Source organism: Paramormyrops kingsleyae, chromosome 4 (genome assembly GCF_048594095.1).
Source record: "Paramormyrops kingsleyae isolate MSU_618 chromosome 4, PKINGS_0.4, whole genome shotgun sequence".
In the NCBI taxonomy this organism is placed as follows: Eukaryota; Metazoa; Chordata; class Actinopteri; order Osteoglossiformes; family Mormyridae; genus Paramormyrops; species Paramormyrops kingsleyae.
The window spans coordinates 44,785,136-44,807,797 of NC_132800.1; the positions used below are offsets into that span (position 1 = coordinate 44,785,136).

The 22,662-nt window shown below is 46.5% G+C and overlaps 2 protein-coding genes across 2 annotated transcripts; both read left to right on the forward strand.

The window, feature by feature from the left end:
- The first annotated feature begins 318 nt into the window (after positions 1-318).
- LOC111839921 (C-C motif chemokine 20-like) lies at positions 319-1,466 on the forward strand. The gene is made up of 4 exons (XM_023804254.2): positions 319-533; positions 630-732; positions 842-919; positions 1,080-1,466. The coding sequence occupies exons 1-4, from the start codon at positions 455-457 to the stop codon at positions 1,096-1,098; spliced, it is 279 nt and encodes a 92-aa protein (XP_023660022.1). The 5' UTR covers positions 319-454; the 3' UTR covers positions 1,099-1,466.
- A 6,263-nt stretch (positions 1,467-7,729) lies between these two features.
- LOC111839917 (transferrin receptor protein 1-like) lies at positions 7,730-22,210 on the forward strand. The gene is made up of 19 exons (XM_023804249.2): positions 7,730-7,813; positions 11,535-11,576; positions 11,750-11,972; positions 12,095-12,284; positions 12,565-12,702; positions 12,974-13,061; positions 13,952-14,074; positions 14,208-14,303; positions 14,389-14,528; positions 17,458-17,633; positions 17,728-17,847; positions 17,982-18,067; positions 18,253-18,316; positions 18,432-18,499; positions 18,678-18,757; positions 18,869-18,959; positions 19,049-19,276; positions 19,362-19,535; positions 19,647-22,210. Exons 2-19 carry the CDS (start codon positions 11,544-11,546, stop codon positions 19,887-19,889), a joined length of 2,361 nt encoding a protein of 786 aa, XP_023660017.1. The 5' UTR covers positions 7,730-7,813; positions 11,535-11,543; the 3' UTR covers positions 19,890-22,210.
- Positions 22,211-22,662: the final 452 nt, after the last annotated feature.

Sequence of the window (22,662 nt, forward strand, 5' to 3'; positions counted from 1 at the left end):
GTACTGGGAAAAATGGATTGTGTTTATGATTCCATCACCTGTCATTGTATAAATGATGGATTTTTTTATGTATATAGTGACCAACAACTGCTTGTTCTTTTATATTTGTGTATTGTTTATGTCCTTAAAAATAAAGTATAAAAAAGGAAACGAAATTTGCAATTTATTGTTAACATTTTCATGTAACCTTTCAGGCATTGCAGACATTTTTTCAAGTGACAGTAAAAAATTTCCTCCGCTCTGACGCGGTCGAAGGGGAAGTAATCGAGGAATGTTTCCAGCTGGGTTGATTGCATCAACAAAATAACACGAGGAAATGGAATTCGGCCGATTGCATGAACGGGTACAGTGTGGGAAAGTCCAGGGGAATTGTATTTAAAGAAGGGTACTCTGGAGCCACAAGCATTTATCGGTCTTTTCTTGCAACATCCCAGGCTCCAAATCACAAGCAGCCATGACCTGCTCGAGGAACTACAGTGCAGCTCTGCTGGTGCTCGTTACTCTGCACCTGCTCCTCTCCCGGACTGAGTCAGGTGCGTGTCCCAGTGCGCGTGTTAAGGAGCAACGTTTTGAAGCGGTATCTCGGGCACGTTTTTACTTGTTTAAATGTCTTGCCTTTTTTCCTGCAGCGAGCTGCTGTGTTGGGTACTCCTCCAGGCACGTTCCGTGTCACAAGCTGAAGCGCTACACCATCCAGCGTATGACGGGCACCTGCGACATTAACGCTGTCATGTAAGTGTCCCCCCGATTGGTGCGGGGCTCAGTGCTGTGTTGACCATTGAGGAACGTCGCCGAGAAAATTAACTCTTACTAATTAATTTTTGTCTCTCTATTACTATAGTTTCCACACCAGAAGTGGAAGATTCATCTGTGCAAACCCCTCCCTCGAATTGACTGTTAACATACTCCAGTGCCTCAAGTGAGTTCCTAGCCTGTATCTCTGTTGCTGCGGTTAATTTTTACCGGCTCAAGTGGCTGTTTTGGATACATTTGCTTTTACAGCTAAAGTTATTTGCTTTGTGGACTTGCGTAAATTTTCTATTTGAAACGTCTGATTTTACTTTTTTTCGCATTGAAAGGGCACGGAAGAAGTCGTGAAAGTCCAATTCTTCACCAATCAAGATGAAAACATTTTTATAAAGAACTTATAAAGATATATTTAACATTTAAATATGTGTAATTGTTATATAATCATATAGCATCTTAAACTTTGAAGTTCATCTGTTGATCCTTTTCTCGTATACTGAATATCGTTTTACCAACGGACATGTAAAATATCAGATAATGTTATAATTGTTGCTGTGCTGACGTTTTCTACACTACATTTTTCTTTAGTTTTGTAAAAAAAAAAAAATCACATTTGCACTGTGTAGCAGCTCGCGAGTTTATAACACGCAATTCTTATAGAATTCACCAAGTGAAAGTTGTAGTACTTAATATTATGAATATTAAATAGAAACAACCGACGACTCTCTTGTTTCTTTTATGATTACTAAGAATGAAACATAAAAGCTGGACCAGGACATCGTTTACGAGGTGGAGGGGTGGATACATGAGTGCATGAGAATAGGATCCGTTCACTTGTCTACCAATTAACTGAGCAACCCCCCAGGATTCCTACTTCTATTTTACGCCCTCTACAGGCCAAATATAGGACATTACACTCACGTTCGGAAAGAACCCCCACGCAAACCCGCAAGAGCAGTACACAGCTGGACAGCGAGCTGATAGTTTTTACACACACACACACACACACACACACACATACACACACACACACACATTATACAGTATATATGGAACCGAAATAGAAATGATAGAAAATTAAAACTGATGTAACGTTAATCTAGGCCTTTAAAGACTTCTTGTGCACAGCCATTAGTGTGTCAGTCTGTGGAGAGAATGTTGACCTTGTCGAGAGATTTACCTTGGCAGTCTCTGGTGACTCTTCCTATGAAGTCAGTAGATGGATTGGGAGAGCATGGGGGGTCATGAGGGCACTGGAAAGGGGTGTGTGGCGCTCCCAAAATTTGAGTGAAATTTGATAAATGTTTAAGAATAAGTTGGTCACGCTTTACTTGACAGGGCACAAATAATTTAGTTATACTATTACTTATGTATTAATTAACCACAAACTCAGTCTTAGTTACATACTCGTGTTAATTCATCATTAATGAATCGTGACGCATATTTTATCCCAGGCAGTTACTATTTCTGTTAATCCTATAACCCTTTCTAAACTACTGAAGGTACTTTTGAAGCAATGTCAGGAATAACACAAGTTAAATACTGATCTCTTAGTTGTTCATCATTAATGAATCATGATGCATATTTCAGTTACTATGTTACCATACGTGTTAATCTTGTGAAACTTTGTGAACGACTGAAGGAACAAGTAATGAACAAGACAATTGAAATACTGATCTCATATTTGTTCATCACTAATGAATTGTGATGCATATACAGAGGCTTTGTCCCATTTGCTCCATCTAGTATATGCTTACACGCTACCACTCTTGGCAGGCGCGTTCAGGCACTTAGCTGAAATATCCAAGCGTCTCCTGTTCCTCAATAATCTGCACTCTAACCATACTTTGGCAAATATTGCAAGGAAGCAGGTCCTCTGGTTGACCACATAGACCACAATTCATCGTGTCAGTGATGACTAATGATTACATCAAACACGAGAAAGTCTGTCGGTATATAACGAATGTTTACACATCCTACTCTACAGTGAAAGACATCCAGAAACACAAGTAACACAAATGATAACATAGTGTGACCTATTGTTTTCAAGCCCGGGAAATTCAGCACTTTGCACACTTGCGTACTTTGCGTCTTATGTCAACATATGTTAACAAAGTGTATAGTATCTCACAGCACTTGCACTCAAGTAGGGGAAATGTGACCAAGCCGGAGATAATGAGAAAACCGTCGACAATTAACTAAACACTAGGACCTATGAGAAACAAGACACAGGTGAGGGTTATAATGACTAAACAGTAAGACTCAAACACTAGGACAACTAGGACCTGGATTATAGAGTGACCACCTAGGCCTAATCCATGTCATGGCTCAAGTGCTTGGCTAATTAGTTCAATTATTCTTGTGCTTTTACTGGCTTGTTTCCTTGATTGAAAGACTCATCCAGCTGATTTACTTTAGCATTAGTGACACATGCATGATTATAGGAGACTGACCAATCAGTACACAGAAAGAACTCAGTGCTAAAGTGAAATCCAGGTCTTTTTAATTGAAATGGTAATTTACAAGCCCTGTCCTAGCTCATAGTGTCCCCTTTGACATGGGTTAGGTGGTCACCTTAATTATAGAATATACTACAGAACTAAATACAAGCAGGGAAAACTAACAAAAGCACAAAAACAAAAAAAGAATAGAAACAACTTAATCGCGCAAACTAACAAGGGGAATACCAAACTAAAAATAAGGGTCAGTTAGCTGCCAGGGTCAGTCCCACAACCTGGGGGAGCACAGTTCTCAGCCACAGCCTTAGCCCCATTCAGCTACCTGCTGGCCCTGGAAGTAGGAACACAATACCAACCTAAGGAAACATCTGGAAAACAGGATGGGCAGTGACACCTGCTGGTCAAATGAGAAAATGACAAACTGAACAGGGTAGGACAGGGACCCATGCTCTCACTAATGTTCTGTAGGCTATATGACTATATAATAAATATATTTTTTCATGACTTAGTCTGGGTCCCTTTCTGCCCAGCAGACCTCAGGCAGTTGCCGAGTTTGCCTATGCTTGGATCTGCCCCTGCATCCAACAATGGTCATTTTTTGGCTAAAGTGGCAGACAATAAGGGAAAAAAATATCTTTCATGATCAAGCAGGGGTGCCAAAATGGGGGTTGTGGGAGGTGGTTAGGATGATTTCAGGAACCTGAGTGACAGGGTTGGGGGCCCAAAACCTCTATCGGTGCCCCTGCCAGGAGGCCGTCTTTTTGGGGGAATATTCTGTAGAACAGGGGTCTCCAACCTTTTTTTTTTTTACACTGAGAGCTGCTTTTACAAAGAAAATACTCTGGTAAGCTACAGAGTCACTACAGTAAATTTTGCCAGTCTGGGGGGTACGCAGGGGATTGGAGGTTGTATTGCAATCAACTGAAAACGTCTGTTTGGCAACCACTGCTGTAGAGTGTAAATGCAGGGTTAAGAAAGTCATGAGCTCAGCTTGCTGTGCAGCAGTTGCCCTCCCAGGTTTTGTGTGAGCTTATTTCTGCTGCCCAGGCTCCGGCCGTAGACTGTTAATCAGACAGGAAGCATATTCTGAAATGAGGCATCTGCCATGATCGCCTATCATATGCATTGAAGGAAAATGTTTTACAGTAAATATGGATTAAAGAGGAATTTATAGATGATTTCTCACCACTTGTCAGTAGTCCCACAATTTAAATAACAAGTACAGATGCTCCTCTACTTACGAACTTTCAACTTATGAACTTTCAGACATGCAAAGAGGCCTGTAAGTTCAAATTGTGTTCACTGGGCTCCCATTTCTCGTCCGCAACATCAATTTTCTTTTCTGCGCGCCAATTCCACCTAGTAAGTATGGCTGCTTCTCCCGCCGTGCAGCAGCATAGTGTGCATACTCCCAGCATCCTAGTTCTTTGTATTTGTGTATGCCCTTAAAATGATATTGAATAATGACTTATGAACATTTCAAGTTACGAACGGCTGTTCAGAATGTAACTTGTTTGTAAGTAGAAGAGCGTCTGTAAATTTTCTAACAGATTATTCACGTCAAGGACGTAACTATAAATACCTCTAGATTCAAACTTGCAACATTGTAGCCCAACTCATTTACCATTGCAGTACTAGGTAAAAAGATCAGGCCTATGCGAAGACAAATATCAAAGAAGCAGTTAGAATTTTGGCAAGTTTCTTTAAAAGTTCTATTATTCTTGTAAATTTCGACTGTTACTTCCTTTCTTGATCACCAGAGGTCGCACTTTGGGTTTTATTATTGTCTATGCTGATTGTTCTGCTGCAATCCCCCCCCCCCCCCCAATCTGTGCCCTTTGTTTGTTAAGTTAGTGGCCTCTGTGGCTGCTCTCATATGAAACAGCCCTGCTTACCCCTGAGTCAAACCTGTCATGACTCTGACTCAAAGCTTGCAGGTTCAAACCGTTTATTGGCCTTCATAGGCAAGATCTGTGACAAGACACCTCAACCTGGGCTATCTGTCCATCCATCCATCCTGCCAGGTCTTCTGCCCACTGACTCCCAAGTTTTCTTTATTGAAGTGGTTAACAGTTTACAACGATTTTGTCACAGAACAACTGGAGTGTCTTTTATGTACTTTTAAATGCTGATTTCAGAAATGCACTCAGAGTATTGCTGTAATCCATAGTTTTTCCAGTAACTTTATTTTTAGACTATATTTTTATGTTTTAGGCTATACTGATCAGCCATAACAATAAATCCACAGACAGGTGAAGGGAATAACATTAATTATCTTGTTACAATGACACCTGCCAAACATTATGTATTAGGGAAGCAAACAGTCAGTCACTGACGCTGATGTGTTGGAAGCAGGAAAAATGGGCAAGTATAAGGATCTAAGGGAATTTGACAACTGTGACGGTAAAAGCATCTCCAGAACGGCAGGTCTTGTGGGGTGTTCTGGGCATACAGTGGTCAGGACCTACCAAAAGTGGTCCAAGGAAGGCCTACCGGTGAACCGACGACGGGGTCATGGGGGCCCAAGGCTCATTGATGCAAATGGAAGCCTGTCTGGTCCGATCTCATGAGAGTAGCACAAGTTGGTGAATAAGCTAATGTTGGCTATGGTAGAAAGGTGTCAGAACACACAGTGTATTGCAGCTTGCTGTGTATGGGGCTGCATAAGACTGGTCAGAGTGCCCATGCTGACCCCTTTCCACTGTCAAAAGCACCTACAATGAGCATGTGAGAATCAGAACTGGACCATGGGGCAATGGAAGAAGGTGGCCTGATCTGCCGAGTCACATTTTCTGTTACATCATGTGGACAATCAAGTGCATATGCGTTGTTTACCTGGGGAAGAGACAGCAACAGGATGCATTATGGAAAGAAGGCAAGCCAGTGGAGGCAGTGTGATGATCTGGGCAAATTTCTGCTAGGAAACCTTGGGTCCTGGTATTCATGGGGGTGTTGCTTTGACACGCAACACCTACCTAAACATTGTTACAAACCCAGTACACCCCTTCATGGCAAAGGTATTGGGCAGTAGTGGCTTGATGGTTAGGGTAGCACACTTGTAATTGAAAGATTGCAGTGTCGAATCCCCCACCAGCAAGTCACCACTGAGGTACCCTGAGCAAGGTACTGCCCCCAGGCACTGCTCCCTGGGCACTGAATTAGCTGCCCCCTACTATGTCACGAAAGTCACATATGGGTCAAATGCAGAGGTGACATTTCATTGTTGTGTGCTGTGGTGTGTTGACAATGACCACTGATCTCTAATTCTAATTCAATGGCAGTGGACATCTCCACAGGACACCTTCAGAGGTCTCGTGGAGTCCATGCCTCAGCGGGTCAGAGCTGTTTTGGCAGTGGTGGTTTTAATGTTATGGCTGATCAGTGTATAAACCCACCTGGTAACCCACTACCTTCCCTGTGACTCTACTAGTTAAGCGGATAGAAGATGGGTGAGTTACAGCAGCAATAATGGTGTCCTCCCAGCACCAAATACCCCAAAAATGTTTACATTACTTGGTAGCCAGAAGGGAACTCAGAACGGGAAGTGGGAAAGGCAGCTAACTGACACTTATTCTGCAAAAACCACGATCTCCAGCTACAGTTAGTTTCGATCCCATCTCATCTGGGGGGTGGCAGGTGAAGATTCGAAAATGGCAGTAACTCTAGGCTTGAATTTACCACTGGAAGCATGTAAAACCTTGGGGAGGCTGATCCCCCACCAGAAGAGAGCTTTTTTGTTTTACCTTACAGAAATGAGCCGTTGGTGAAGCCCTATACATGACATCCCACAGTGACCCCACCCTTCACAGTCTAAGTATTACAAGCCTAAATTGCTTCCCCTGAAATATATACATATATATGACAAACACCAATATTTCTATCGTTATATTCAAACAGCTGTATCCATGCATCTTCCATGCCCCATTGTCCCTACGCATGGTCGCGGGGCTCCCGAGCCTCTCCCAGAAGCTACTGGCGCAAAGCAGAGAATAACACAGGATGGGGTGCCAAGCCATCGCAAGACATTAATTTATATACAGATATGTTAAGGAATAGCAATAGGTATCTCTCATCTCCCGGGTTGGAAGGTTCAAATTCTAGCTGCGAATGTGCGTGTGCTTCTGTGGAAGCAGGTGCGCCCAACTAAGTGCTTCTTGAATATCTGTACACATATTTGCTGGAATATGTGCATATTTACATACACGTATAGCACCAGAATTATTAAATTACAACGTGCCTAATAAGAGATCCGGGTTGAAACTGTTCAACCTTCGTTTTTACTAGAAATTTAATTAAACGTTTAAATTTAGCATGCAGGTGAAGAGACACTCGTCTTTTTAGTTTTCCACAAACACAGCTTTGGTTTGCATATGCAACTGAATGTCTAATTTTGGTTTCTGTGAAGCTTGGTTAAAATAAACATCGGTAGAGTTCTTCACATTTTTAATTCCCTAAATCGACACTATTATTAAACATAAGAAGGTAGGTATTGGGAGGGGACGTGCTTTGGCGGAAGTGACGTTTACTTTTTTTTTAACTCATGAAAGCGCTACCGGTGTTGAATTGCAGTTCCAAGGGCAGAAGAGACCGGTTGTCCTGCAGAAGTGGTAAGTCCATCTAACATTCTTTGCAGTTCAGCTGTTATTTCGAGATGGATAAGTATTGAAAAATAGCTCAATACTGCTGCTGGTTGCTCTTTTTGATATTGCGGGCATGGATGCAGTAAGTTCGCTTGGAAAAAATCCAACTGTATCGTCTCTAGTCTGCACGTCTCAATAAAACACGTTTTCTTAGTGTTGTGTTAAACGCTCATATTTATTTATATTAGCGTGTTTTATTTCGTTTTTAATTAAAAAATAAGTATGTAGGGCTGTTAGGGAAAATTATCCGAACTCGCAATACAGTACTGCGACCTCGTGTCAGCCATGCGGCATCAAGGGCAGGAAGACTCGTGCAATGACCTGAAAACGGCTTTAGTGCCCAAATGCCTTTAATGTGCAAGTTACAGCGGGGGGGAACAGTCAGGCTGCAATAATACCGTGCAGCCGATTGTTTACTTCAGACGCGTGTTTTGGGCTAATTTGTTCAGATGGCCATCTACCACGGCCAGCCGCAGTGTGATCTGGCACTTAAGACTCCAGACTACAGATTCATACACCCTTTCCTCAGGCCCTTGTGGAACATGATACCTCTAAAGGAGGTATTGTAGTTAAGTCTTCCTTGTAAAAGATTCGCACTCAAAGGCAAATTAAAAGTAATTTTACGTTAACATTGGTTGTATTTTTCATTGGCAAGTCGGCTTAAATCAAATATGTTTATTTATCCTGTGCTATGGTTTATGTAACGCATCCTAACAGGCTAAGGGAAATGTTGTTGTATGACAAATGAAATAAAGTTTTAGTTATTGCCCGCCTGCTCTGGTAGTTTTGGAAACGGATTAGCTATAATTGGTAAGCAAGTGACAGCTACAGACAGCTAGTAAGCGTTGCACCGCGTGCAGCAGGACCGGCTTGGGGATCACTGTATGTCAACCTGCATATCCACCACTGCATGAATATCGCTTTCAGGTGCAATTTAACCTGCATCGATGTAGTTGCGGCTACGGTTTTTGGACCAAAGGTGCCGGTAATGGATCATAAATCATGCCAGGGTGTAAAGCGGTAATTAGTCGCCGGTGACATTTTGCATTGTCTTGGAGACAAAGCCATGGCATTGTCCGTCTTCAACACGATTGGGTGGCGTGACTGAAGTTAAACAGACACTTCCGCGTGGTCGCGTCTTGTGGGTTCCTGTTTTGGGTTGGCCTTTGTCCTGCGTGGCCCTTGCATCCCGACATTTGGATGGGATGCTGGGTTGTCACGCCTTGCTAATGTAAGACGCGATAGGGGGCGAATTTGACCCCAGGGGATGGTTACGTCACCTCGTATCTGTTATCGTGGGCGGGTTGAGAGCTTAGGCTGTATGCGCCGGGCTGCACGTACTGCAGACCCACGGGGATAATCGGGGAGTGTTCTCGTCTTTTCAATGAAATATAATGCTATCAACTCTCACGCATCTAGCGTGACACTCGAGCTTTCAGATTCTCACGCTCACGCAAGGCATTTTACGGCAAATCTATATTATTCCATTATAAACCTAAAATTAGCTACACGAAAAGCGTCGGAGCAATTTGTAAACCCGAGACTAGTATCTGAAAATCTCAATCCAACCAGCTCATCAAAGTTGGCAATGTTGTAAATGATCTCAAACATACGTTTGGCATTGCACGTTCGCCGAAGCCGCTCAGTTTGCACAGTACTCCAGTATTCGTATGTCATAGACTGGCGCATACGGGATTAAGTGGTCTTTGCTTGTGTAAATACATCACAGTAGGGATGTGCTGGGGGTGCCTGACTACTTGCTCCCTTAGCCAAAACAATTGAAACTGTCTCCCTTTTGCGATCCTGAGTGCCCCTTTTCCGTTACCGACATAGTAGCCTATTTAGCATACCGCAACCCGGTCGGCAGTTTGAGTGCATGGACACCCACCTGCCCATCGAGGAATCTCTGCACGGGAACTATGGCTAACGAATAAATTTGGTGCTTCTTAAAAATTGTATTCTGATATCCAGACAAGTGGGGTTAGATAATGTTTTTACGTTATGCAACTGTTTGCTTATTTTGTTTCGCTCCCGAGTAAAACATTTCCTAAACTTCAATCGACTGGTTATATATTTGCCTTGAAAGTACAACTGGCGCCGTCGCGGTTGGCATGCGGGGTGTCCAAAATATTTGCCCTGTAGTTTTACTTCACGCGTCCAAACCTGCGTGACTACTTCCGGTGCAGCAAAATCGGCAGGCTCCAACTTTTATCTCGTACTTCTAGTTTGGCGGTTAGCGTGATCTGCAGGTGTCCAAGTGGCTTCTTAAGTTACGACAAATAGTGGTTCATTTGATCGCGATGTTTAATAAAACAGGCCTGGGCGCGTTCATGCTTTTCTGTGTCTGTGTGACAGTATCAGCGTTCGTGTGTGGTTCTCTCTTAGTAATGAGAGATCATCATTGATTCTTCCTTCCCGTAACAGACTTGGTGGGACTGATAAAGATTTGGTTTCATATTTTAACCACTGGTAATGACGACTGATTACTGTGGCAACATTGCATTGCGTGAAAGGTAAAATGCATGGGCGTTGTCAGGTCCTAGAGTATTTTATCCAATTATCCTCCTGCAAAAACAAAGAAGTCAAACCCCAGGGTAACTTCACTTAGGCCCTGATCCTTTCAGTAGCTAGAAAGTCTCCTGGTAAAAGGTGCAAATGGACTTTATTTTTTTGCTGTGCGTGAGTTATTTTGGCTGAATCGGGCGTGCAGGCAGACGCAGCAGTCTGTCAGTTTATATCGCACAGGAAGGTGGACACTGCGGTGTGTGGCTGATAAAGCAAGATCGAAACCATGCTGCATGGCTGAAGAGATGCTTGTTTGGAGTAGGAAATGTAATGCATGTATCAGTCAACTTGAAGCCCAATCCATGACTGCCTAAAAGGTATTGCATAAATGAGGAAAATACTCACTTTGTGCTATTTCATACAGGCATTGGCCCTTAAACGTGGGTCTTTGGCATGGCAGACGAGTTTCTTATATTACATGACAACCCAGAATCCCCTCCAACCAGGACTGGCACAATTACTGTTTTTTACTTCTTTACTCAGGCTGTATCCCAAGGTGCACAGTGCATCGCAGCTCATGGGTCTTTCGCAATAGCAAGAATGCAAAGATCGGACTTGTGGTCTTTGAAAGACCGGTCTTGCTAACTTGTCTCCCAAGAACGAGCTTGGGGCACAATGAGTCTTGGGATTGGTCTCGTTCGGTGAGGATGCAACCAGTGTATCCTTGATATTTGGGGCTGGGCAAAAATGTCCTGGGATTTTTACCATCCTCAGAACTTCTGTTCTTAAGTATTGGAACTGGTCTTTGGCAATGGACGGTAACAAATAATGGGTACACGAGACCAAAAGTATGGTCAAGTATGCATGTTGAGAAATACCCATGCTCCCCAAATCTGAAGTTGGCATACTTCCTTTAAGAATCGGCATGGTAAAATGGGTCACCGTTCAGGACTTGCCAGAGTGCTGCCTGCCTTGTCTGATGTTTTCATCAAACGTTAATCATCAATTCTAATCTCTAGTTGGCTGCCACTCAGCCGAGGGCAGTTCAAATTTTACCAGAGACTATTTGCTTAAAAAAATAAACTAGCTAGAGTCTTAAACAAATTCAGGCTCTGTATAACACTGCTATCAGACTTTGACTGACTGGACTTGCATTTGTAACGTTTCGAGTTTCTTCTTGCAGATCTCGAAGATGGATCAGACAACGTCGACGATATCCAAAATAGTAAGTGAAGTTACTCCCTGCCTAAAAGATTCCAAAATGCATGGATCTGCCTGGAAAAAACAGGCCCTTTGCTAATTTTAATGGCTTTCATGCAAGATGTTAGCGGTCTGCCAGAGTGTAGCTGCGTTCACCTGAACCCTGACGACGTAGCTGATTCTGCCGTGTCTCTGCAGTTCAACGGGGAAGGTCGATCCTACAGCCGCTTCAGCTTGACCCAGGATGCCGACGGAGAAACCAACCAAGTGGAGCTGAAAACTTCCAGAGACGGCGATGAAGAGGCTGGGGAGACGCTCGGGGGGAACTTTAGCCAGCAGACGTACGCCCCCCAGAGGTGGCGCTCTCCGAAACATGTGGCCATGCTGGTCTCTGTTGGATTTCTTTTCTTCTTTGTTGTCGGTGAGTAGCCCGGGAGTTCCCGAATGCTTGTAGCTGAATTTGCCTGCTGGCCAAACCCTGGTCATTTTGACCTCCTCATCACACAGGATACTAATGTTATGATTTATTGCTTTGCTCCTCAGGGCTCCTGCTTGGGTCCACCATCTTCCACAGGCAGCCCAAAGATCGCGAGCCACAGACCATAGTGGATGTTGACGTGCCCCCACTCGTTGTAGAGACCAATGCCGAGGCTGATGTCATCCCTGACTGGGACGATGTCCGCAACATGCTGGAGAGCAAGCTCTCCCCTGATGTTTTCAAGCAGTGTTTTGCGTAAGTGTGCCACTTGGGTTAAAGGGCTTTGAGCCTGTAGTTGAGCAATGCACGATGGGTAAAAAGTCACAGTTGGGAACTGATGATGGTGTTTGACTAGTGTGATGGATTTGCTTTATTCCCTTTGGCTTGTGGATGGTGGCTCCATTCAGGGTGTATAGAGACCCAGACATGAATATTCTGTTATGGAGAATGGTGGGATGAGTAAGTGGATGACTTATCATTCTCTCTGTTTCACTCTCTCTCTCCTCTCTCCTCTCTCTCGCACATCTGTCTACAGGAACTTTAAAAGCACTGATCACGAGGCTGGCTCTGATGGGGATAAGCTGCTTGGCATAAAGATTATCAACCTTTTCAAAAAGCTGAGCATGAACCCATGGATGGACAAGCACTATGTGAAACTCCAGCGCCCCGCGGGGTCTGTGCAGACGGCTGTCTCGCTTTTGGGAGGGGGATGGGGGTGTTTGTTTGATTGATCTTGTCGATAATATTATCCTCCTGTCGGTCCACACATGTTGTGACCTGTGAAGTGCTTTGGGAGGGCTTATGGTTGAGATTGTAACATTTCTCCACCTACTTCTCTTAATACCTTACTTAAATGGAGATGAACAGATCACGTTTCATATATAAGCCCAAGGTTGTTTTTGGTCTGAGCTCTGGAACCAAGCTCTACTCCCCCCTGTCCACAGAGCCTCAGTAAACCGGGTCAGCTTCGGCACGGAGTTGGTGGGCCAGCCCCTGGGTTACTTGGCCTATAGTGCCAGTGGCACCAAGCAGGTGAGCTCTCGGTGTGTGGAGTCTTGGCACGCCCCTCATCAGATCCTTGTGCAGACGTGCTCGTCTGCACGGCTGTTCTCTCTGGGTACTTCCCCACCTCACCAGATGCAGAACTCCCCAGGTGGCCATGTCAGAAGTGAAAACTGGTACTGGTGTGAAAAATTATTACCAGCTCAGAATATCAGTAACCGGTGCTGCTTTTGTTATGGTCTTCATTTTTTGTCTAATCCGGCTTGAGTGTTTTTCTTTCCCAGTGACACTCTATTATGTGACATTCCCATTTCTTTCAGACACTTCGTCTTAAATATGTATTTTAGCATCGCATTCTGTCTGAATTTTTTTTCTGAACTTTTTTTGAGTATTGTGTCCTTTTTTCAATCGTTTTACACTCTGTCTTCTGTCTTTGCACCTTGTTTGTTTGGCACTACATGCATGTTCCACTGTGCACTGTTACTGCTGCTGTATGCACCAGAATTTCCCACTGGGATCAATTAAGTCAGTCTTAATTATTATTACTTATTTTTTTTATTTTGTTTGTTTTCTGAGTTTGTGGCTATGCTTTTTCAAGAAGTGGGCTGTATTTTGTGCTTGCAAAGCAGCTTATTTACATAAACGGATCAAAGATAAACATGTTTGCAAGTTCAACCCCAGAGTACCAAACAAGCACCGCGGCTGGTTCGGTACTGGTACTGGTACTGGACCGGAAATCAATGAGAAACGGGTAGCAACAATTTCTTTTTTATTATTATTATTATTATTATTATTATTATTATTATTATTATTTTATTTTTATTTTTTTAAGTACTAAGTTTGTTACCTATTGCGGTGGAGGTTTATGAGGTGGGTTCTCTGTCAGGTTTGTGAAAACCTTCCCCTGTCCTCCATTTTAGGGCAGGATCATCTACAGTCACTACGGGCAAGAGGAGGACTTCAAGTTCTTGCTTGACACCAACATCAACGTCACCAATGCCGTCGTCCTCATGAGGGCCGGAAAGATCAGCTTCGCTGAGAAGGTGAGGCCGCTCCCTGATCCAGCCGAGAATAGCGGGACCTTCGCAATGCAGGCTGGTGGTGTGTGTGTGTGTGTGTGTGTCTGAGCACAGGTGTGACTGCGGCCAGGTCACGTGACGTCCATGTCCTCCCCAGGTGGCCAACGCGGCGAAGCTCGGTGCGGTCGCTGTCCTCATATACCCTGATCCTGTGGACATTAACTGCGAGGGCAGCTGTGACATGTACGGCCATGTGAGTGTGGGCGTCCGGGGAGCTTCGGGAGCTTTCCTGCGGCTATGGCATGCAGGCTGACTGGGGGGGCGCTCTCCATCCTTAGGTCCACATGGGCACTGGTGACCCCTACACCCCCGGCTTCCCCTCCTTCAACCACACCCAGTTCCTGCTGTCACACTCCTCAGGGCTGCCGGGAATCCTGGCCCAGACCATCACCCCCAGCATGGCGTCCACGCTCCTGGGGTACGTGCACAAGAATTACAAATTAAGAGAATTGCCGCCCCAACAGTACCATATAAGGCTATGCATCCTGCCCCCTTTGTCAGGACGTGTTCATTCCCAAAAATGAATGACGAAACTGAAGTCCTTCTATTGGAGATCCATATAAGAAAGTCGATTGATTTTTTAACAGCATCATCAGTAGAATAAAGGGGCCTTTAGTATATGATTTAAGTTGCTTTGCAGTTCATATTGATGTTGTACTGTTATACAATAGCATCAATGGCCAATTTATATTAATGAAATCATTATTCTATGTGATTTATAATTCGGCATACTTATTGCCCCCTGGCTGGGCGCCTGTACATTGGGGTTTACCACAGTGGACGAGAGGGTAGCCTCCCTTCGCCTTCGAGTGGGGGGACGGGTCCTGACTGTTATTTGCGCTTATGCGCCAAACGGCAGTTCAGAATACCCACTCTTTTTGGAGTCCTTGGAAGGGGTGTTGGAGAGCACTCCTTCTGGGGACTCTCTCGTTCTGCTGGGGGACTTCAATTATTACGTTGGCAATGACAGTGGGACCTGGAGGGGCGTGATTGGGAGGAACGGCCCCCCTGATCTGAACCCGAGTGGTGTTTTGTTGTTGGATTTCTGTGCTCGTCACGGATTGTCCATAATGAACACCATGTTCAAGCATAAGGGTGTTCATATGTGCACCTGGCACCAGGACACCCTAAGCCGCAGTTCGATGATCGATGGTCGTGTCATCGGACTTGCAGCCACATGTATTGGACACTCGGGTGAGGAGAGGGGTGGAGCTGTCAACCGATCACCACCTGGTGGTGGGTTGGCTCCGATGGTGGGGGAGGAAGCTGGTCAGACCTGGCAGACCCAAGCATATACTGTGGGTCTGCTGGGAATGTCTGGCGGAATCCCCTGTCAGAAGGAGCTTCAACTCCTACCTCTGGCAGAACTTCGCCAGATACCGGGGGAGGCGGGGGATATCGAGTCCGAATGGGCCATGTTCCGCGCCTCCATTGTGGAGGCGGCTGACTGGACCTGTGGCCGTAAGGTGGTTGGTGCTTGTCGCGGCAGCAATCCCAGAACCCGGTGGTAGACACCGGTGGTGAGGGATGCTGTCAAGCTGAAGAAGGAGACCTTCGGGCCTTTTTGGCCTGTGGGACTCTGGAGGCAGCTGATGAGTACTGGCGGGCTCAGCGTTCGCTGAGACAAAAACTCAGGTATGGGAGGAGTTTGGCGTGGCCTTGGACAACGACTTCCAGACGGCTTCGAGGAGATTCTGGTCCACCATCCGGTGTCTCAGGGTGGGAAATTGGTGCAGCATCAACACTGTTTATGGTGGGGATGGTGCACTGCTGACCTCAGCTCGGGACATTGTGGGTCAGTGTAAGGAATACTTCGAAGACCTCCTCAATCCCACCGACATGCCTTGCAATGAGGAAGCAGAGTCTGGGGACTTGGTGGTGGACTCACCAATCTCTGGGGCAAAGGTCGCTGAGGTGGTTAAAAAGCTCCTCGGTGGCTGGGCCCCGGGGGTGAATGAGATCCTCAAGGCTCTGGATGTTGCAGGGCTGTCTTAGTTAACATGCATCTGCGGCATCGTGTGGACATCGGGGGCAGTGCCTCTGGATTGGCAGACTGGGGTGGTGGTCCCCCTCTTCAGCAAAGGGGACTGGAGGGTGTGTTCCAACTATAGGGGGATCATACTCCTCATCCTACCTGGTAAGGTCTATTCGGGGTGCTGGAGAGGAGGGTCAGTCGGATAGTCGAACCTCGGATTCAGGAGGAGCAATGTAATTTTCGCCCTGGCCGTGGAACAGTGGATCAGCTGTATACTCTCGGCAGGGTCCTGGAGGGTGCTTGGGAGTTTGCCCAACCAGTCTACATGTGCTTTGTGGACTTGGAGAAGGCATTTGACCGCGTCCCTCGGGGAGTCCTGTGGGGAGTTCTCCGGGAGTATGGGGTGCCGGGCTGCCTTATAAGGGCTGTCAGAGCTTGGTCCGCATTGCCGGCAGTAAGTCGGACTCGTTCCCGTTGAGGGTTGGACTCCACCAGGGCTGCCCTTTATCACCGATTCTGTTCATAACTTTTATGGACAGAATTTCTAGACGCAGCCAGGGTGTTGAGGGTGTCCGGTTTGGTGACCTCAGAATTAGATCTCTGCTTTTTGCAGATGATGTGGTTCTGTTGGCCTCATCAGACCATGACCGTTGGCTCTCACCGGAACAGTTCGCAGCCGAGTGTGAAACGGCTGGAATGATAATCAGCACCTCCAAATCTGAGACCATGGTCCTCAGCCGGAAAAGGGTGGAGTGCTCTTTTCGGGTCGAGGAGGGGGTCCTTCCCCAAGTGGAGGAGTTTAAGTATCTCGGGGTCTTGTTCACGAGTGAGGGAAGGATGGAGCGGGAGATCGACAGGCGGATCGGAGCAGCATCAGCAGTGATGCAGGCGCTGCATCAGTCTGTCATGGTGAAGAAAGACCTGAGCCAAAAGGCGAAGCTCTCGATTTACCAGTCGATCTACGTTCCTACCCTCACCTATGGTCATGAGCTGTGGGTAGTGACCGAAAGAATGAGATCGCGAGTACAAGCGGCCGAAATGAGTTTTCTCCGCAGGGTGGTTGGGCTCTCCCTTAGGGTGAGGAGCTCGGTCATTCGGGAGGGACTCAGAGTAGAGCTGCTGCCCCTCCACATTGAGAGGAGCTAGATGAGGTGGCTCGGGCATCTGCTTAGAATGCCTCCTGGACGCCTCCCTTGTGAGGTGTTCCGGGCATGTCCCACTGGGAGAAGGCCCCGGGGAAGACCCAGGAAACGCTGGAGGGACTATGTCTCTACTTAGCCAGGCTGTGTCACTGGTCAGCCCTCTTGTGCAGAGCATGCCATACCTTTCTAGAGAAACCTAAATGCTGGTTGTGTCTCTTCTCTGAACACAGGAAGATGCAAGGTGACCGGCCTACCCCTCAGAGGTGGCGTGACTCCAAGCTGAGCTCAGGGACTTCCGTGCTGCTTGGTCGCGACAATGACACCGTAACGGTGGAGGTCAACAACACTCTCATCGACAAGGAGCTCGTCAATGTCTTTGGAGTCATCAGGGGATTCATGGAGCCCGGTACATTCGGGTGACCTCGGCGGCCACTCTGAGGGGAGGGTTCTGAGCAGGCGGGAGGTTGCTAGTGGTCACACTGACCAAAGTGTTCCTCCAGATCACTACGTGGTGCTCGGGGCCCAGAGGGACGCCTGGGGTCCGGGCTTCGCAAAGTCTACCGTGGGGACATGTCTGCTTGTGGAACTGGCCAACGCAGCCAGGTCAATGGTGAAGAACGGTAAGTGGCAGGCGACCTGCTTCCCTGGGTGCATTGGGCGAGGAACATGGGTCAGTCCCGAGTGTGTTTGGCCTGCAGGTCAGTACAGCACAGCCCTGGTATCCATGCAGTTCTGTTTCTGATTCCTCATCCAGGTGATTTCAGGCCCAGAAGAAGCATCATGTTTGCCAGCTGGAGTGGCGGGGACTATGGGAGCGTGGGTGCCACCGAGTGGCTGGAGGTAAACATCACACTGTCAAATTGTTTTAGTCCTAGAAAGAATGAAGCTTAATAATCGGCGACCCTTTAGAATGTGTTAACGGGGATTTATAAATCAGGAAATACTATATTTAAATTGCTTCCGCAGAAAATCTCTTCCTGTTTTTTCCTGTTCACTGAGGGCCTTTTTCCTTCCCGTTCCTGCAGGGATATCTAATGTCACTGAACATGAAGGCGTTCACCTACATCAGTCTGGACGCAGTCGTCACTGGTGAGTTTGGATAATACTGATTCATTAATAATGATTAACACCCGTAGCTGTTTTTGTTTTTGTGTGTTTAGTTAGATTTAAAGTGGAAATAAGTCTATCTGCTGTTTTGGTCCAGGTTCCAAATCGTTTAAAGCCTCTGCGAGCCCAATGCTGTACAAACTGATCGGGGAGACGCTGAATGAGGTAACAAATCACAACACTCTCATTTGGGCCACCTTGGAGTCCAGTATTCCATCTACCTGTCTCTCTGTCTTTCTTCCTGTATTTGTCTTTGTTTCTTTCTTTCTCCCTCTTCTTTTTCTCTTTCTTCCTTTCTCACTCTCTCTCCCTCCCTCCCTAACCATCATGTCTCTCTGCGCAGGTGAAGAGTCCCCTTACAAGGACTAGCAGCTCAGCCACCCTGTATTCTGATTTTGCTGGAACCAACTGGGATGCAAAAGTGTAAGGCCCGTGATTCTGGGGTCTGGTTTGGTGCTCTGAACGTGCCAGTTTGATCTTGACTGCCAGGGGGCGCTGGAGAAAAGGTCCGAGGTCATTTCGCCTTTTTTGCAGGATGACGCCAATGACGATGTCTGACCCAGCGTATCCGTTCCTGGCCTTCTCCGGCATCCCGTCCGTCTCCTTCCGCTTCGAATCTGACGTGGTGAGCCTCGGGGGTGCAGTATCGCTGGGGCCAGAGGGCTGTCTATTGCTCAGACTGTCATAAATGATCCCCCGCGTCCTTCCTGATAGGCCATTGGTTACCCCTACTTCGGGACCCTATCGGACACCCAGGATAACCTGGACTTCGCCACTGTGAGGCAGTTGACGGCGCTGACTGCGAGTGCGGCCCAGGTGGCCGGGACCATGATGCTGCGCTTGGTGCATGACCATTTGCTGCGGCTGGACGTCGAGCACTACAAGGCGATCCTGCGGCGCAACGTCATTCCCATCAAACAGCAACTGGATCAGCTAGCAAAGGTGAGCCTCGTCCCAACTGCAGCTGTCATGTGACCAATCACATGGGGTCTGTAGGCCTAGAGATTGATGGGTTGGGTCTGTTCAGGCTTTTCAGCATGATCCGAGAGTGTCAGACCACGCAGAGGCGGTAAGCTCCAAGTGGCTGACATCAGCCAGGGGTTCCTTCGACCGGGCCACCAGCAGCCTGATTGACAGCATCCGCAACAGTGACCTGAGTGACATTGAGATATGCCAGCACTTCAATGACCGCATCATGCGAGTAAGTCATCTGTCGGCACCTCCGGGTGTCTGGCGTGGTTTGGTGTGCCGTACCTGTCTGAAGTCTGAACTGAAGCTACTGACTTCCATTGTGATTTGCATCTTCTTTCAGGTGGAGGGGAACTTGCTGTCCCCCTACAAGTCCCCGCGGGAGACCCCATTCCGCCACATCGTCTTTGGCTCCGGGTCGCACACGCTGCAGTCACTGCTGGACAACGTGATCGCAGCCAAGGCCAACCCCACGGAGGAGAACCTCAACTTGCTCTCGGAGCAGCTGGCCCTTGCCGCCTGGACCATCCAGGGGTGTGCCAACGCACTGGCTGGCAACGTGTGGGAGCTGGACAACCAGATTTAAGAACCCCCCCCCCCGCCCACCACCACCACTACTACAGGAAAAAAAATAACCGGAACCCTCTGAACCCAGTCCCACTTAAATGTTCTCTGACCCCAAACATCCCCACCTCCTTACCTTCCCCTGAAAACATCTTAGATTTGTGCCAGTGTTTGACACACCTCCTCTTACAAGAGGTGGACTCCCCCTCATACTGACAACTCACAGCTTTTAATTTGACCGGCACGTTCGCAAAACTCTCATTTAAAAAACCATTGCATTATCCAGCCATGTAAAATTTTATATTGCATAGGGCAGCGTGGGAATAATTATCGGGATTCCAAACAGGAGCTCACCTTCTGGCAGGCTGGATTCTTCCCAAATTCTCTCAAATAGCTAGACTTCATTTGTCCTAAAATGGAAAATTCCATAGTTATTTCAGCTGTAGGGAATAGAAGCAAAGCCAGAGGTGCTGCTCGGACCAGAGGCCACAGTGCTGGTTAGTCGTATTTTGTGTTCTTTACCGGCCTTCTGTCTAATTCGAGCAGCCCCACATTCTGGCTTTCAATAATGGATGTGGTTTCCCCGACAACCGGCATACCCGGGTGAGTCAGTCATACCGTGATGTTGGGGAAAGAAATGTATTTTCGTGTGTCCTGTGTCCATTGTGTGTTATTTATTTATCAGTGACAGCGTTCACTATAAATAGTTTTTTAAGAGTCTAATTTATTTTTCGTACGAAATTATCGGAAGCAGTGCCTTCCATAATTGACGGTTATACTGTCGGTCTACAAAGCAGCATCTGCTGATAGAGGCTTGTTTAAGGCAGCTGCAGGGTGGAGGTTTTTTGGGCCCCCACCTGCCCACCCCCAGTCCTGTGGCTGTCAGCTGCCGTTGTTTTCTGTGGCGCGAGAGAGCACGGAATGACAGATTAGCGGCAGGTTGGTTCAATGGCATCGACCATTTTTAGAACAAGCTGGTTGCTACGTTTTTGTTATATGATCCTAAAACATTATCGGTGGCAGAGACCTCCATAATGTCCAGCTGTGACGGTAGTTTTTGCCTACCGGTGAGAGCATATCGGGGGCAGTGACCCCCATATTTCACTGTGGCTAGCACTTATCGGGGACAGTGTTTCCCATAACTTATAATCCGTTTATTTGTTTGCATGCACAAATTCTGCGACCGGCGTTTGACAGCTGGGCTGTGACAACACCCCAACCTGCACTGGGGCTTTACTGGTGTGCTAAAACAAGGGGACAAGTTTGATTACCCACTACTACCACCCAGTACTACCTCCACCCCTCAAATGATGTTCCACATTTTATCTGCGGGGAGGCTAGATCACTGGAAACTGTTATGATAGAACAGTTTGATTTGTATTTGTATGTGTCTCCCTTCCACTGACTCCAGTCTGAACCATTCGGCCTTACATCAGGGTTACATGGGGCTGTATCTGTTTGATCACTTATAATAAAAGCACTGGATCAAGATCCTGCATCCGACTGCTGTGCAGAAGCTGCTAGCTACTGGCAGCTCCAGATGTTTGCCCAAGACATAAAACCTGACCCCATGTGCCCTCAAAGGCTCAAAATCCCACCTCGGTTTGAACTTACTGTTTCTTGGGGGGTTGGTCATGTGACCTGTCCCCCAGTCACATGACCACCCAAGGTTTCACTGATGGATGAGAGAACACTGTATGAAACGGTAACACTGGCGATAAAATCAAAGAAGGAGATGAAAGATTTTCATAGAAAGCTTTTAGAGAATTGCAGGAGCACTTTTTCTGAACCATGGAGCTTTTTCTTTTTTTATTAAATCTAAGACACAACCTCTGGCTTTAGGCAAGTTTCACTGTCTTTACTGAATCATGAGTAAAGGCTTGATGTAGAGTGAGCTTTTTCCATCAGAGGAAGTGGCTCTTTTTTGTGCTCATGGGTAAACGGACACTGCATGATTTCACATTCTTTTGTAGTTTGGGAACTCTTGCTTTAAGGCATCACTTTAACCTTCTGTCTGGGTAGGTGAAGCAGAATAGAGTCAGTCAGCTTAGCCTGTCAGTAACTTGGTCCTCCCTCTGTTCTCGCTTGGTGTTTTCCTGTGTAACAGATCTGTCGACTCTGGGTGTTCTTTTGGGATTCTTTATTTGTCTGATTTTGATTCTTTATTCATGCGCGGCTTTTTCGTTGCCGCTAGGGGCTCTCACGAGCAGAGCTTCCTCTGGTGTTTAGGAACTCATGAACATCTGTATCTTGAATCAGGCGCCTGGAAAAAAGTTTGTGCATGGATACCAGATTTTTACCCCCTTTCATTTTCTGAAATAAACGTTTCTGCAAAAAAATCAAGTGTGCCTTTTTAATGAACTGGAGTTTACAGTGATACTGTAACAAAGTTTGTGGATAATTACTTTACCTTTAAAACCAGTTCGGATCAATTCCATTAATATCCATCCATTACGCTTAGCCAGTGCAGGTTCGTAGAACGAGCCTGGATCATGACCCACGAATTCAAGCACGTACTCTACAAATGTACACTATGGCACCGCAGACACGACAAATAAACGTGTTTTACAGTAAATTCCTGATGAGAGTATAAAACTAACCAGGATGACTACACTGGCCAAAAGAGCGGTCATACTGTAAGCACAAGTTGAACGAAAGTGTAACGAGTGTCTTCTGTCTGCACCTAGAAATTTGCGCTGTACTATTACTATGGGGTACTCGGCGGGAATGGGGGTACCTGCGAAGTGGCGGCTCGCACGAGCTCACTGCGGAACACCTGGGGGTGAGGGGTAGGA